The following is a 14,430-nucleotide window of genomic DNA, read 5'->3' as shown; positions in this document are numbered from 1 at the left end:
TTAATTGTGTTAGCGAACTTCATGGGATTAAAGAGATGAGGAAAGAAATAAATCAAGCTAGACCATTGCCCCTTTTATTGCCTTCCTCCCTTGTAAAAGACTTTTTCCATACAGTAGTAAATCAATTGAAGCAAAACATTGAAACATGCACCATAATTGCAATGGCAAACTAAATTGATATCGAGTCTTGACAAGCCCATTGCGAAATCATGAAACTGAAACACACAAGACTCAACTTTTGCACTGGAGGAAAGCTGACATCTTTATTTTCCAACTTGCAGCACCCATAAGATGTCTGTTTTATTTGATATCCTCTAGAGCTACACATGGACATAATGAATTACATGAAAACAAATGTCTAAAGAGCATCCTTTGATAAAAACTCGTTACTTCTAACCGTTCGAGCATTGCATAGCTCATCGACACAATCTCCTCGTTCAAAAACAGCAGCAGCCCCCATACCTGTGCCTGCAATTATGTCCGAAGCCTCAAATTGTTAATAGGTGTAGCCAATACACAATTCAAATGAAGATTGTGGCATAATAAATTCTAATAATTCACTTTCGCTTATCCCAGCTTTAAAATGCTTGTTCATTATAAAGAATGCTTCTGTTTAAACACTTTCATATGGATCATTTATTCCAGTTTAACATCTGGTGGTTAGAAAGCATCATTCTTCACTATGTTGGTTGCACAAAGAAATGTGCATCATTTGCAAGATTCCAGAATCCCGTTTTGGTTTCACAACTGTAATACATTGTCATGCCCTCAATAGTGTTGGTCAGTCTGTGTGGCATGTGGCATATGGATGGAGAGAGAGAGAGAGAGAGAAAGAGAGAGAGGGGGAGAGAGAGAGAGAGAGAGACCTATGCACATTGAGATTACTCCAAAGCGGCAGTCCTTCCCACGACGCTTCATTTCATACAGAAGAGTTGCAACACAGCGGGCACCTACACAAAAAGCAAAAGATCAATTATTGCTAACTGATAACAACAAATAGTTTCAAAATCAAAGTAAAATTCTCAAGTTACTTGCTACATTGTCTAATTTATTTTAAGTGCCATTCCTGGACTGGTGATTGTTTTATAGCTGATCATGCATGATCCACGTATGTGAGTGCATGTGTGTTTCTGATGCATTCTCGGTGTATATGGTACATTAGCAACAGTCCATTTTTCAGAGAGATATCACTGCAAGTACCTGTAGCACCCAAAGGATGCCCAAGAGCAATTGCACCACCATTGACATTGACTTTTTCTGGATCAAGCTCCAGTTTCTTACAACAATAAACATACTGGGATGCAAATGCCTGAACAAAGAACAATGGTTGCTTAACTCCAAATTACTGCAGTATTACTAATAGCACCACCAAAATTATAAGCAATCTTTAATCTGCTCTACCTCATTAATTTCAAATAGGTCAATATCATCAATTTCTAGTCCAGCAGCTTTCACTGCAGCTGGAATTGCAAAAGCTGGGCCTATTCCCATAACAGCAGGATCCACACCAATAGCGGCAAAACTCCTGCCAGAAAAGCAAGTGATTGATAGATCAAGGCATGTAGGTTTGTTTCTCAATTTCAACCGTAAAATAATTCCCACCCCCCTCCTCTTCCACAAAACCCCTTTCTCAAACCCCAAATGATACATAATGCGAAGTTGACAATCATATCTCTATCCACAGAGGTCTAAATGACACTGAAGGCAAACCATTGCCTCAAGAAAAAACAGTAAAATAAAATGATAATACAGAAATTTTCTTAGAATGTTCTACATATTGTTGGTATACTGGGATCAATAAAAACAGATTGTATGATCAATCCCTTATATCTCTCTTTTTTGTTTATTGTGGCCAAAGAACACTTCAGAAATACCCACAGAGTGTGCTAATAATCATAATGTGATGAAAAGGAAGTGAAACAAAATATAGTTAATATGAAGGAAAGGTATGGTATTAACAAGTCACCCTGATTACTGAGTTCAAGGTTTAGAATCAAGTGTACTACAATTGCAAGCATCAAATGAGCCATATTTGGCATTTGCTAAGGGAAATATTCCTCTGTGAAAACAAAATTAAGCACCTGAACACACCAAGAATTGGAAGTCCCTTCTGCACAGCCACACTTCTTTTAGTAAGAAGGACTGCACCAGCACCATCACTGACCTGGCTAGCATTACCTAAAGTTAAATTACCATCAGATGTCAGTTGCATGATCTGGGGAACCAAATATTAACTGGAAAATACGGCAATATTAAATACCAGCAGTTGTGGACCCATCCTTTTTGAATGCAGGCTTCAGCTTCGCCAGATCTGCCATGTTTGTGTTTGGTCGAATTCCATCATCCACTGAAATTGTGACAGACTTCTCTTCACCAGTTTTTGGGTCTATGATCTTTGAATAACCATCATCAAGTTAAAAACATGACAAAAAGAAGAAGGTAGAGACTCATCAGCATTTGTTCTTTCGTTTACCTTTGTAGAAACTGGGATGATTTCATCTTTGAATTTTCCAGATAGAGTCGCTGCAGCAGCTTTCCTATGAGATTCAACCTATACAAAGATAAAGTGTAAGATAATTACAAAGATAACAAATCATGTCTCCATAAAAAGATTAAGGTAAGTTTAATGTTCTGTGGAACTTACTGCAGCCTGGTCTTGCTCTTGCCGTGTAACACCATAGCGCTGTGCAACATTTTCAGAAGTGATACCCATAGGAAGAAGACAATCTCGAGCTTGTACAAAGGCATCTACCTTTTCACAGCACAAATCCAGTTCACATACACCATTCACAAATTACTCAGTCCTTCAGAAATAATAATAATAATAATAATAATAATAATAATAATAATAATAATAATAATAATAATAATAATAATAATAATAATAATAATAATAATAATAATTTGGAATTACTCTTGGGTTAACTTGGGAAACTCTGCCAATGGAATCCACCGTCATGCACTCCAACCCAGCCCCAATGCCTAGTATTGGGAAAGAAGAATAAAATTAAAGTGCAAAGAAGGTCATTAAAATATACAAGTATTCCAAAATCACTCTTACCAATGTCATAAAATCCAGCTTTTATGGAAGCAGCAACATCAGCAACTGCCTGCAGGCCAGACGAGCATTGCCTGTTGACTGTTCTGATGGGCACCGTTTCTGGTTGAAACAGATAAATCATTTACAAAAGAGAAAGATAAACTAAAAAAATCTGGAGTCTTATTTGAAGAAAAAATCCAAAGTTGCATATCAGTCTATCACGCAATCCAAAATTTTGTTTATGCCTTCAAATTATATTGGCAAGATATGTATCCAAATTCTATGAAAATGAACACAGTATACTGAGTCCAATTACAAAAAAAAAAAAAAAAAAAAAAAAGGGTTCATGCAGAAGAGTACACAGAAGTCATACCAGGAAAACCAGCATAGAAAGCCGCCATCCTGCACTCAGTTGCCCTTTGTGAACCAGGAGCAAGAACTGTACCAACAACTATGTCCCCTACCTCACTTGGATTCACATTTGTTTTCTCTATCAGTGCCTATAATGAAGTTCTATAATTTGTCAAGGTAGGCAGATAAGTGCTTATTAATGCCTTGAATACAAAGCAGAGAAACAAAAACCTAAACTAAATGTATTAAGAAACTATAAAATTCATAAACATTCAATCAAATATACATCTAACCTTCAAAACTGAGCCAAGTAGACCATCGGGATGGGTATCCTTGAAACCACCTCGCTTGGATTTGCAAATGGCAGTGCGGTAAGCACTGTTTAATTTCGAAAGTATAATAGAAAAAAGGAATCAGAAGAGGGCATAGAAATATTAAACACACACACACACACAACCGCCCGCGCACACACACACTAGTATAACCAAATATCCAGAACTGTTTAACATCTTTCTTCACATATCAAGAAACTTACCCCACTATCACCACATCATCACCAAAAGCAGCTGTCCGGTGATATGCAGCGTTATCTCCAGCCGCACAAACTGAAGTCTAACAAATAGATAAGAAATAATCAGAGACAAATCACCGAACACAAATCAAATTCAGCCATACGTTAATATCTCAAGGAAGAAACACTGTTCTAACATCCCAAAAGCAAACTAGCAAGATCATTCACGTTAGTCTAGTAAATGAAATCGAAGATCTTAGTAAACGTCACAAGTAAAAGCAAGTAAGAAGATTCTCTTTTCTTTTCTTTCCCTTCCCCCTTTCTTTTCTACAGTGATCTAATCCCCTCCCTTTGACCACAAATCACATCAGCTGACTCCATTTTGACCATAAATCAGAGGCAAAAAAGCACCAAGGCAGAACAAAATTATCTCAAACATTCAACCCATTTAACACCCTTCAATTGAATCCACTTCTAATTGCAATCAACAATAATGAAACAGAACACATACACCAAACATGCAATAATGAATCAAAAGAAACTTACAGAAAAACAAGCTGACTCATGGGACTGCGAAAGAGCAGAAGAAGAAGAAGTGGGTTGCAAATGACCAAGAAGAACTTTCTGTCTGTTTACTGCTTTCTCCATTTTTCTCCCTCCCTATCTCTCTGTGAGAATGGGTACTGTCTGAAATTATTGTAGTTTTGATTTGAGATAGATAGCTATATATAAATACCAAGCTTTATTTGTATTGGAAGAATTCAGGTGTCCCCAATTACCAAATGAAGAGGAACCTCCTCCAGAACCACGAGTTGTGTAAATTTCTTAGATAAACGAAAGTTCGGTAGGTATCAGTATCACTCGCATTCACATTTATAAATGAAAATAAAATTTAAAGACCAAATCCTTATAAACTTATGTTAAGACTAATTTGTGATTGTGAGTTTTATTAAATTTTAGAAATGTAATTATAATTTATCATTTAATAGAATAAAATAAAATGGTTAATAATAAATTGTGAAGAGTAAACAAATCAAATATGAAAGAATATATATATATATATATATTTTGTTATTTGGGGGTGGAGAGGCGGGCGAAGTAATGGTGGTTAATGGTAGTTGGGTGAGAAAGGCTGCTTTTTTATGGAAATAGCAAATGTGAACAACTGTTGATAATTGTAAATGAGAAGTTAAATAAAAAACAATTTAAAAAAAAAAAAAAAAAAAAAAAAGGGAATGGATGTGAAACACGTTTGAAGGTCAAATTAAGAGAATGGCAGAGTGGAAGGGGGCTTTCTCTTTTCGGGGAAACTGATGGTCACCAAATATCTTTTACTTTATTATTTTGACCGATGGCTTTCCACCATTGCTATTATTATTTTTGTAATTTTAACATTTCATTTATTAAATAAATTTATTTACTGTAATTAATTATTAATTTATTATAAAGCATAATTTTTTATATCATTGATATAAAAATTAATAATAAATGAATATATTTTATTAAAAAAAAAGATGTGATTTATCAAATGCTAGCGATGAACTTTATCTTCCATTTTCATCAGACATATATGAGCTATAGTTTGAAGTCAAAGTCAAGACAGTAATTGCTAATGGGTGAAGAAGTAGAATTCAAAAAGTAGGGTCGGTGAGGCAGACCTGAGAAGCTGACTTTCCAATCAATAAGCAAATCCAACACTCCAAGGTAAAATTTCCAATTTAATGCATTTATAATTAAATTTATTTTAAAAAATTAAAAAAAATAAAAAATCACAACCAGCTAAAAAGCTTTCAAGTCCCCATTCAAATTCTAGTCAGATCCCATTCAGCTAAACAAAAGGAGGAAAACATAATTCTTTAAAGGGAATTGAAAGCTGAAGATGTGAAACAGATGAGCCATAAGCACATTTCGATTTATCTTTCCCCTCTTATGAGTGTATACACACATAACCCTGTGAGTTTTCTAGCCAAAAAAACATACTGGTCAGAGAATCCTAATGCTCTGTTTATCTTTTACCTTTTTTTTTTATACAAAAGAATAAACAAATGAAGATATTTCATTATCGAAGGTGAGAAAACACAATTAACAGGATAATATAAACTCCATCCATGCTCACCCTCAAAGGCCTCATCTTCTATGCCAAGGGCTCCTATACAAGATACTAGCCAATTCTGGTGCTTGAAGATAGAAACAGGTTACATATATGCTGCTGATTCATGAGAGGAATTTTGCCTTCACCTGTCTTGCCTGAATATTATTATGTCCCTTTGTCTGAAGCGCGAAAGACATAGCTCGAAGCCTATTTGTTATCTCTGTAAATGATGGTCGAGATTCAGGGTCAGGTGACCAGCACTGTTCCATCAGCGTCCTCCACTCAGGATCACAACATTCCGGAATAGGAGGCCGAAGAGTGTTTTTAACAATGCCACCTTCATTATAATTCAGCAAGCAAACAAACAAATTAAAAAAGTACACAAAGCCATCCATAATATCCACTTCATTCTTCCTACTTGCTAGCATGGCTTAAAAATGGAAAGAAGATCAATACAAGACAAAAAAAGAAACCAAGTCTTATTGAAGACCAGTTTATGACTGAAAATCAATCATGCTTTGATTAATCTAATCAATCGTTTGGAAGTTGGGACAAAGTAGAATGACTTAAAATGAAAATTACATTTCTCTCTTATAGCCAAGTTGGGTTGAGGTATTTGCCACAGTGCACTTAATTAGGAGGTAATTAAAAGGGAGCACTCTAAATGATATCAAGTTCCATAAATAGTTGAATGCTCCTTTTTTTGTGATAGCAAATTCTTTTTGTTTTAAAATTTTTGCATAATTCACATGCTAGGTTACATTTGCTAGCATTTTCCCACCCAGTCATCCAGAATCCTTCTATACTGAAAATGGGGGGCATTTCATCGTGGTTCAGGTCTTTACTCCCAGAAAAAAGTACTATCTTCAGCACAACCACACCAATAAATTTGCCGCCTTCACCATTACCACAAAAGCCACTGTCCCCGCTCACCACATCTCCACCATTACTCAAAAGTCCCACGTATGAAAACCTACACACTTCCATTGCTTCCCATTCCAAGAGGGATTGTTTGGGGATAAAAGAGAATTTTTGACATTTCTGGCTGCTCAACACCATGTGTAATTTCAGATCAGACAACTACTTCATTGACACGTCTCAAATATAATGAAGTTTCCCCTTAAATGAATAGATTTCTCGAACTAGGGGGCCAGGGTATATGCTTTTGGAAAATAAAGCGACGTTTAGTATATTCTTAGAATTGTTGGTAGCTAATTTGCTATCAATTAATCTTTCTAGATAATTTTTATATTCTGAACATGCTTGTAAATCTCAATTAGAAAATTCTCATCCAGTGATTGAAATATGACCATAAACAGAATAAAAATTCTCATAACTATTCATTTGTTTTATATGTAAATCCCATGTATTTGCAAATGCTTAGATATCCCCATCCATATCCACAACTACTCACAGAGATGAGACAGTAAGGGAATTCCCAGGACCCAACCCCCATCTGGAACTCAGCAGCATTGAGAAAAGCGAAATGCCCAATCAAAACGCTCAAACCCCAGTAATCTGCAGCATAGTAGTGCCCTAGACCTGGACTTAAGGGAAAATTTGACATCCGTAAATTTGGAATTAAACTTAATATAGTAGAAGCCACTGCCATCTCCATCAAGTTCTAATTTGCGCCCGTTTTTTATCACATCCCAATAACTGAGTTGGCATCAATTTTATATAAAAGAAGCCAATTCCACCTCAACAGGAACTTCAAAGTGATCCAATTCCACATGATAAAACAAGGCATTCTAATAAAAAAAAATGTACGTATTTAGCCAGTAAGATATATAATTAGACATGGTGCATACATTTCCTTAAGAAATTTTCATCGTCCTTAAAATTTTCACATATGCCAAATGCCATCAAGTGAGCCCCCCAATATATTTATACTACAAATATGAATGATCCCAAATTTCATACGCTTTCAGGAAATCCAGTAGCAGTATGTTTCATGCCTTGTATTTCATTCTCTAATATTTTTTGTTTCATAAATTTTGGAGAATTGTTCTTTATAGTATTAAGTTTTGGAGCACGTTTTGTAAGTTTGAGGAAATTATCTTTTTCATAGAGCACATAATATCATTTTGTATAAATTTTTTTATGAAATTATATTTTATTTACTATGTGTTCCCTATTGATATCCTGATTTAGTAAATACAGGATTTATACACGAATAAACCCACATATACACAAAATTGCTAAATTTATTTTATATGGCCATTGTTAAATTTATTTCTTTGGCAATACAGAGACTATTATTGTTACCCGTGTACAGACTAAGAAAATGGTAATTACGAGAAAAAATCCCACTGCCTTTTTTATAATGATTCTATTTGCTAATAAAAGTAAAAGGGAAAGTTCAATGTTATTTCCACAACAGCATACGTAAATTTCCATCAAGGAATCAGTACTAGGTTCAAAACACATACTTACCGATGATAGCACCACAATGCATATCTGCATAAGGTTCCTCCCCAGTCAAGATCTCCCATAGAGAAATGCCAAATGAGAAAACATCAACCTGGCCAACCAAATACCAAATTGCTAATTGCCTTTGAAATGGATTCATTCAATTCCACATTGGCAAGACAGAGAGTGATAGGGATCAACTAACCTTCTCAGAAACCCGACTGCTGCTCCCATTCAACAATTCTGGTGCCATCCATGGAAGGGTACCTCGCACGCCACCAGATACAAGAGTATTCCGTTTGATTCTTGATAGACCAAAATCTCCAACCTGAAAACAGAAAGGGGAATTTATTGAGCATTGAATGCTTGAAATTAGAAAATCCTAATTGAAGCAACTTTGTTTAGAAACTTTCAGACATTAATGATTCTTAATTAGATAGAATATATAGTTCTCTGGCCTTTCATAAGATTTAGCATCACATGAAGTACACAAGAGAACATAATATGATGATGTCTTTCTTTAGCATAAACTGAGATGAGATGACAATAGGATTTAAAATGTTTACCTTGCAGATGGGTCTTTGTGGATCCCTTAAATTGACAAGCAAATTGTCACATTTCAGATCAAAGTGGACTATATTTTTCGAGTGCAAGTATTCCATCCCAAAAGCTGCATCCATTGCAATTATAAGTTTTTCTGGCGATCAAGTGATCTGCATAGAAACAAGGCTCTATAAAATACATGTATAACTAGAATATGCATATATAGAGTAAACAAATGAAGATTGAATTTACCTATCCTTCTTAAGTAGGACATGCCTAAGTGATCCATTGACCATATATTCAGTCACAGTGGCTAAGGTTCCTCCAGCCCCATCTGGAACTACCCCATAAAATGCAACCACATTTGGATGATGAAGATTTGAGAGGATCTGTGCTTCTCTCCAAAAGTCTTTTGTCTGTTACAGCCAAACAAACCATCAATGTTATATAAAGGCAACTAGCATATTTAAAAAGTGAAAATCCATATAGAGGACCATACACAAAGCGAGAGTGAATTCCCTCCTTTCTCTTATTAGTTTCTCCTAATGAAATACCAGATATACCAAGATCAATTTACCAGACCAAGTGCATAAATAAGTAATTTCCCTTTATGTTAAACATAAACATAACATGGCTCAATTCTGTCCATGGGCTTCTTGCATCAATCAGATCTTCTCTCCTTCCTCACTCTCAACCATTATGTTTATATGCTATCTATGTTCCAGAATTTTAGCTAGCTTGTGATCCTAAAAGGCTAATGACTCAAAACTTTGGCTCAAACTCCAATTCCTTTTTTCATATCAACTATATATACCTACTGAATTGGTATCTTTATGGCTAGCATAGGTATGCCAAAACACCTCAGGCGTTGACACAGAGAAAAGGTAGCTGCATATAACATGGAAGATTAGAAAGTGCATATTTTTCCCATTTTAAATAATTAAAAAAAAAACCATAAGTGGTAATTTAATAAATTTAATTACTATTGAACGGTATAAATATGTGGAATTTTTTTTAAATAGAGCTGAATAGCCAAAAAATAAGTTCTATATGGTCTACTCCAACTAGTATTAGATTAAGGCTTATTTGTTATTGTTGTTGTAAATGGTATAATTATAATGACTTGATTCAAAATGTCATATCAGCAAGCATTTTTCAGATTTTATGCACAAATATAATCCATGTCACTACATGAGGTTCATTTGCATACATGTCCTATAGTCTGGCCATAATTGACACCATGGCTAAAAATATGTACATAATTGATATTCAGATCAAACTTTTGGATTTGGATCGTTAGTCCTCCTAAAACCTGTTTGCAGATCTGTGTGTTCATTTGTACTCAAAATTTGTGATCAAGGGCAACTCACACCTTTATGTTTCAAATCTTTCTATAACAAACACTTACTAAACACATTACACACCAAATTTTCACAACCATACCTAAGAAATTAAAGCATATTTATAAAAAGAAAACAGATTTAAAATCTTTAAAAGTAGAAAACAGGAGGCAGAACAATGGCAGAGCAAATTTGTGTCAAAGAACTGAAGAAAATGGGGCCTAAGAGGATATTAGTTCAAGGAGAATAAACAAACATTTAACAATTGTTGCCTTATCTAATGCTAATCTGAATGTTGAAGTTTAACTGGCAAGCAAAATTGGTATATGCCTTTTAATGGAGATCATACACCTGCTACAAGAATGTGGACACAAACAGCCTTTTTAAAAAATTTAGACATATGCTCAAGAAAATGTGAATCAATAACAGGTTATTCAGTGATTAGTGGTCATCCAAACAGGAAAAGATCCACCTTTCTAAAATGTATTGGAGAAACTCACCAAACGTTCTTGCTCTGATGACCTCCCCGAAAAGCAGCTCTTTTTAATTCTTTTTATGGCAACATCTGTTCCACGCCATTTTCCATGGTAGACGGTGCCATATGTGCCAGATCCTAACTCTCTTAGTTCTTCAAGATCAGCATTCTTTATAATCTGTACACCAGCATTGGGTAACTTCAGTTGCAAATAGAAATTAATTATAAAGATAAAATGGAAATAAATCATAATATAAACAAAGCTTTTCATCACTTAATGTTAAATCATGAAAATGCAGCATATATAGGATTTCAGAGAAACTTCTGTTGCAAGAAGAAATTTAAATTGTTCCAAGAATAAGATGGTTTGTTCTCCAGAAATTAAATATGTCCAAGGAAGATAACTGATATAAAATATTCACAATCAGATATTTTTAAATGGTTGCACAAAACCTGCAAGCCATAGATGCTAGCTTCCATTTCAGCTATCACTGCATCCGTAATAGATTTATCCTTATCTCCACTATCATCCTTTATGTCCTATAAACAAAGCCATGATGCACATTAAACCTAGAAGTAAATTCATAAATGATAAAAACTAGAGAATACGAAAAAAAAAGTGATTTTTACCTCAAACTCAGTTTCTGGCATGATACTTTCAGATATTGTAGCAGAAGGAGATATAAAATCAGAGCTGGTTGGATCAGCAACATATGCGCGAACATGTGGGATGATACTCTCTGAATCTGTTGCTTTAGGAGGCATAAGGTCACTGCTGGTTGGATCAGTAACGGGCATAGAAAGATGTGGCATAATGCTTTCTACCCCAACTGCCGAAGAAGAACCAAAATCACTGTTGACTGAGTCAGCATCGTGTGGGACAACTGCACCAGAAGATTGAATGGTACAAGGCACATTACCAGTCAAAGATTCCACAGTAAATAATGGCTCCAGCTTATTTTGATCTTTATTTTTACTTGATGTTTTTGTTTGTGCTGACATAATATTCCCAACATTTGACTTCTCATAAGCAGATCCACCAAGACCCAACTTCTCAGCCTTCTGATCAGGGTAACTTCCATGGTCCTCGACAAGGTGAGAAACCTCTCTCTCATATGAAGCATCGTTAGTGCAATTAACTGCTGCAGCATGAATTTCATTCACATGCAAGGTTGTATTTGCACCAGAGTCATCATGAACAACAGATTGGTATGATTTTGTAGAGCTTATGAGCAAGGAATCTTTGTTATCCTTACCATTTTGACTTTCAAGGGGTTGAACTGGTGCTGATTCATGGGAAAATGAATCTTTAGATGATCCAGAGGTAAGATCAACCAAACAACTTTCACCACGAGGGTGCATCTTGCCATTTTTAAATAACTCCTCAACTTCTGGAATGCTGTTCCTTGGGATGTTGCTTCCTTGTTCACCATTCACTTTTCCATGCAAACTGCTGTTTTGGTCGCTTGCAGTCCTCTGGTCCATCAATAGGAGATCAGAAGGGGTTTGATAGTTCTGGGAGTGCTCCAAGAAGTTGTCTACAGAAGGTTTGAAATCAATGGCTGAGGATGCAGAGAGCCCATCCTCAGAGATGTTCATATTGTGTCCCAATACATCAATTTCAGATCTTGAGTTACAGTTGACATGAGGTGATTTGTTCTTGTATTTCATACCTGCGACTGATAATTTCTTGTCACAAGGTCTTTCAGCTTGGTAACAAAATGGATTAATTTTTTCAACTGCATTCATCATTTCTGAATTCAATTCCACGCGACCCTTTGGAATTTGGCATTGATCATCAGCAATGGTAGTAGCTTTCTGAATGGGTTCATTCCTTCCTGCTGATTTTGAGCATGAAGAAAAATTCAGCAAATCCAACATATCCTGTGAGAAAGTAGACTCAATGTCCAGTAACTTACTTTGTAGGGAAGGATTGACAAAATTAAAATTCTTGTGCAGCTGCTCAGGCTTTTCTTGTGAAGAACTTGAGACCATTGAAGATAATTGTGTCTTGGAAAAGTTCAACGGAGATGATGGGCTCATCCCCTCTTGTGAACAGTAAGCAGACCGCATCCCATGCTCTTGTAGCTTTGAATCTGAAAAGGCATGTGGCATTCCATGATGAGAATCAATGGAGTCTACAGACGCTGACAACAGACCCAAAGGATCATCTGGGCCCAAGAAAGGCTTCTCAGAGTGGATTGCCCTTTCCTTGTGCATAGGCCTCCCCCCAGAGAAACCATCAAAATTGACTTCACTCTGATGAAAAACTGAAGGGGTCAGATGTTCTGTGCCAAGATTATGGCTGTGGGATTGCACTCCATGTGGTTGGTCTGCCTGAAGATTATCAACATTTTTGCAATGATTCATCAAAGCTACCAGCCCTTGAGTGGGTTGTTTGCAAACAGTAGATGTGCTGCAGTTATCAGGTGGCAGCTGAGCAGTAATGAAGGAACTACAGCTCTCAACACTGGAGTTAGCACCATTAGATTTTACGTGAGAATTCCTAGAGTCTCGGTGCTGTATAGGAATTGGAGAAATAGGAGGAGACCGATAGGGAGGTTTGGTCATATAGTGGAATTCATTGGAAAATCTAGGAGGATGAAATGCATTAAAACCTGCTTTAGCCTCCAAAGGAAAAAGAGGAGATGGAGAATGTTTACGAAAGCTTGGATGGTGATCTGAAATATTTCCAGGTTGACTTGCTTCACTCGCTGAACCCTGCCCACTGGAGTTTTCCCTAGGACTAGGATCTAATACGCCATTTACAGCAAGAACATAGTGGTAGTTGGGGCTGTCCTGCTGGATGGCAGCTCCATCAAAAGAAGATGACTTTTCAGATTCACCCAGAGGAATCAAAAATATTCGAAGCCTTTGAGAACCCTCTAGCTTTTCAAGTCCATGGTATTCCTCTATCATATTTTGAAGATCTTCATCAGAAGACACAGATATAAGAGCATCAAGATCCTCACCTGGAAGCTGATACTTGATGGAGTGAGGTTGGTTGCAAATACCTTTAGTTTTCTTGACAAGTTCATACCATGTAAGATTCTTAGAAATGGAAATAATGCGGGTCTCTCCTCCCACATATCTTAGCTTTCCATCACTGGGCCTTGGCAAAATCTTACCCCCAGAACTGCAAAGGAACTTCATCTTTCCAGGTTGAGATATATCTGAAGAAGGGGATTCTAGCGCATGAAAGACTGAAGCAGATGGACCCAAACCAGCACCCCTATCACAATTCAATTTACTGAGAACCTTCCCTGATCTATTTACAGTATCGCCATCTTCCATTTTCAGTCTGTTTAACTTGTCAGCATATGCCCCACTTTCAGTTTCCATTGAAGACTCTTTTGCAGACACAAAATCAGAAATATCATCAGCAGACTCAGAATCCATTCTATTTAACCCAAGTATATGAGCAAGATCCTCATATCCCCGCTGATGAATTTGATCATTAAAATGACCAAATCTGCTTTCACAATTTTGAGCTGTACTGGGCAAAGGGCAAATCCCTCTGGTGGTCACTCGATCCTGGAGAAACTCCATGGAAAATTCTTCACCTGTCTGCATGGATATATTATGTACATTTTTTCCTGACTTGGGAATAAAAGATGCCAGTTCCTGTTGTTGTTGAATCCTTCTACTGGAGGGACTAGGCGCCTC

General features: G+C 36.3%; 2 protein-coding genes across 3 annotated transcripts; both read right to left on the bottom strand.

Annotated features, from left to right (window-relative positions):
• Positions 1–153: 153 nt before the first annotated feature.
• LOC110649087 (3-ketoacyl CoA thiolase 1, peroxisomal) lies at positions 154–4,806 on the bottom strand. Of its 2 annotated transcripts, XM_021803500.2 has the most exons (15): positions 4,682–4,806; positions 4,449–4,589; positions 3,927–4,003; positions 3,685–3,769; positions 3,414–3,540; positions 3,062–3,160; positions 2,915–2,982; positions 2,645–2,752; positions 2,474–2,551; positions 2,261–2,393; positions 2,082–2,178; positions 1,402–1,525; positions 1,201–1,309; positions 867–950; positions 154–468 (listed from the first exon to the last, which is right to left on the bottom strand). In XM_021803500.2, the coding sequence occupies exons 2-15, from the start codon at positions 4,548–4,550 to the stop codon at positions 359–361; spliced, it is 1,401 nt and encodes a 466-aa protein (XP_021659192.2). In that variant the 5' UTR covers positions 4,551–4,589; positions 4,682–4,806; the 3' UTR covers positions 154–358. The 2 variants fall into 2 exon arrangements, with proteins under 2 accessions (XP_021659192.2, XP_058005845.1); XM_058149862.1 differs by having other exon boundaries at positions 4,449–4,750.
• A 976-nt stretch (positions 4,807–5,782) lies between these two features.
• Positions 5,783–14,105, bottom strand: LOC110649085 (uncharacterized). The gene is given in 10 exon segments (XM_021803498.2): positions 5,783–6,331; positions 8,431–8,518; positions 8,612–8,734; positions 8,973–9,100; positions 9,103–9,119; positions 9,202–9,365; positions 10,790–10,942; positions 11,218–11,304; positions 11,395–12,602; positions 12,684–14,105. Coding segments are annotated over 10 exon segments (3,558 nt in total). The 5' UTR covers positions 14,059–14,105; the 3' UTR covers positions 5,783–6,116.
• Positions 14,106–14,430: the final 325 nt, after the last annotated feature.

Source organism: Hevea brasiliensis, chromosome 7, assembly GCF_030052815.1.
Source record: "Hevea brasiliensis isolate MT/VB/25A 57/8 chromosome 7, ASM3005281v1, whole genome shotgun sequence".
Lineage (NCBI taxonomy): Eukaryota > Viridiplantae > Streptophyta > Magnoliopsida > Malpighiales > Euphorbiaceae > Hevea > Hevea brasiliensis.
This window is presented reverse-complemented; position numbering and strand designations above follow the sequence as displayed.

Excerpts from the sequence above, each read along its gene's own strand:
- LOC110649087 (XM_021803500.2), bottom strand. The coding sequence starts at position 4,550 with ATGGAGAAAGCAGTAAACAGACAGAAAGTTCTTCTTGGTCATTTGCAA. Across the intron at positions 2,552-2,644 it reads AAGAGCAAGACCAGGCTGCA|GTTGAATCTCATAGGAAAGC; the intron begins GTAAGTTCCACA and ends ATCTTTGTATAG. Across the intron at positions 469-866 it reads AGTAATCTCAATGTGCATAG|GCACAGGTATGGGGGCTGCT; the intron begins GTCTCTCTCTCT and ends ACATAATTGCAG.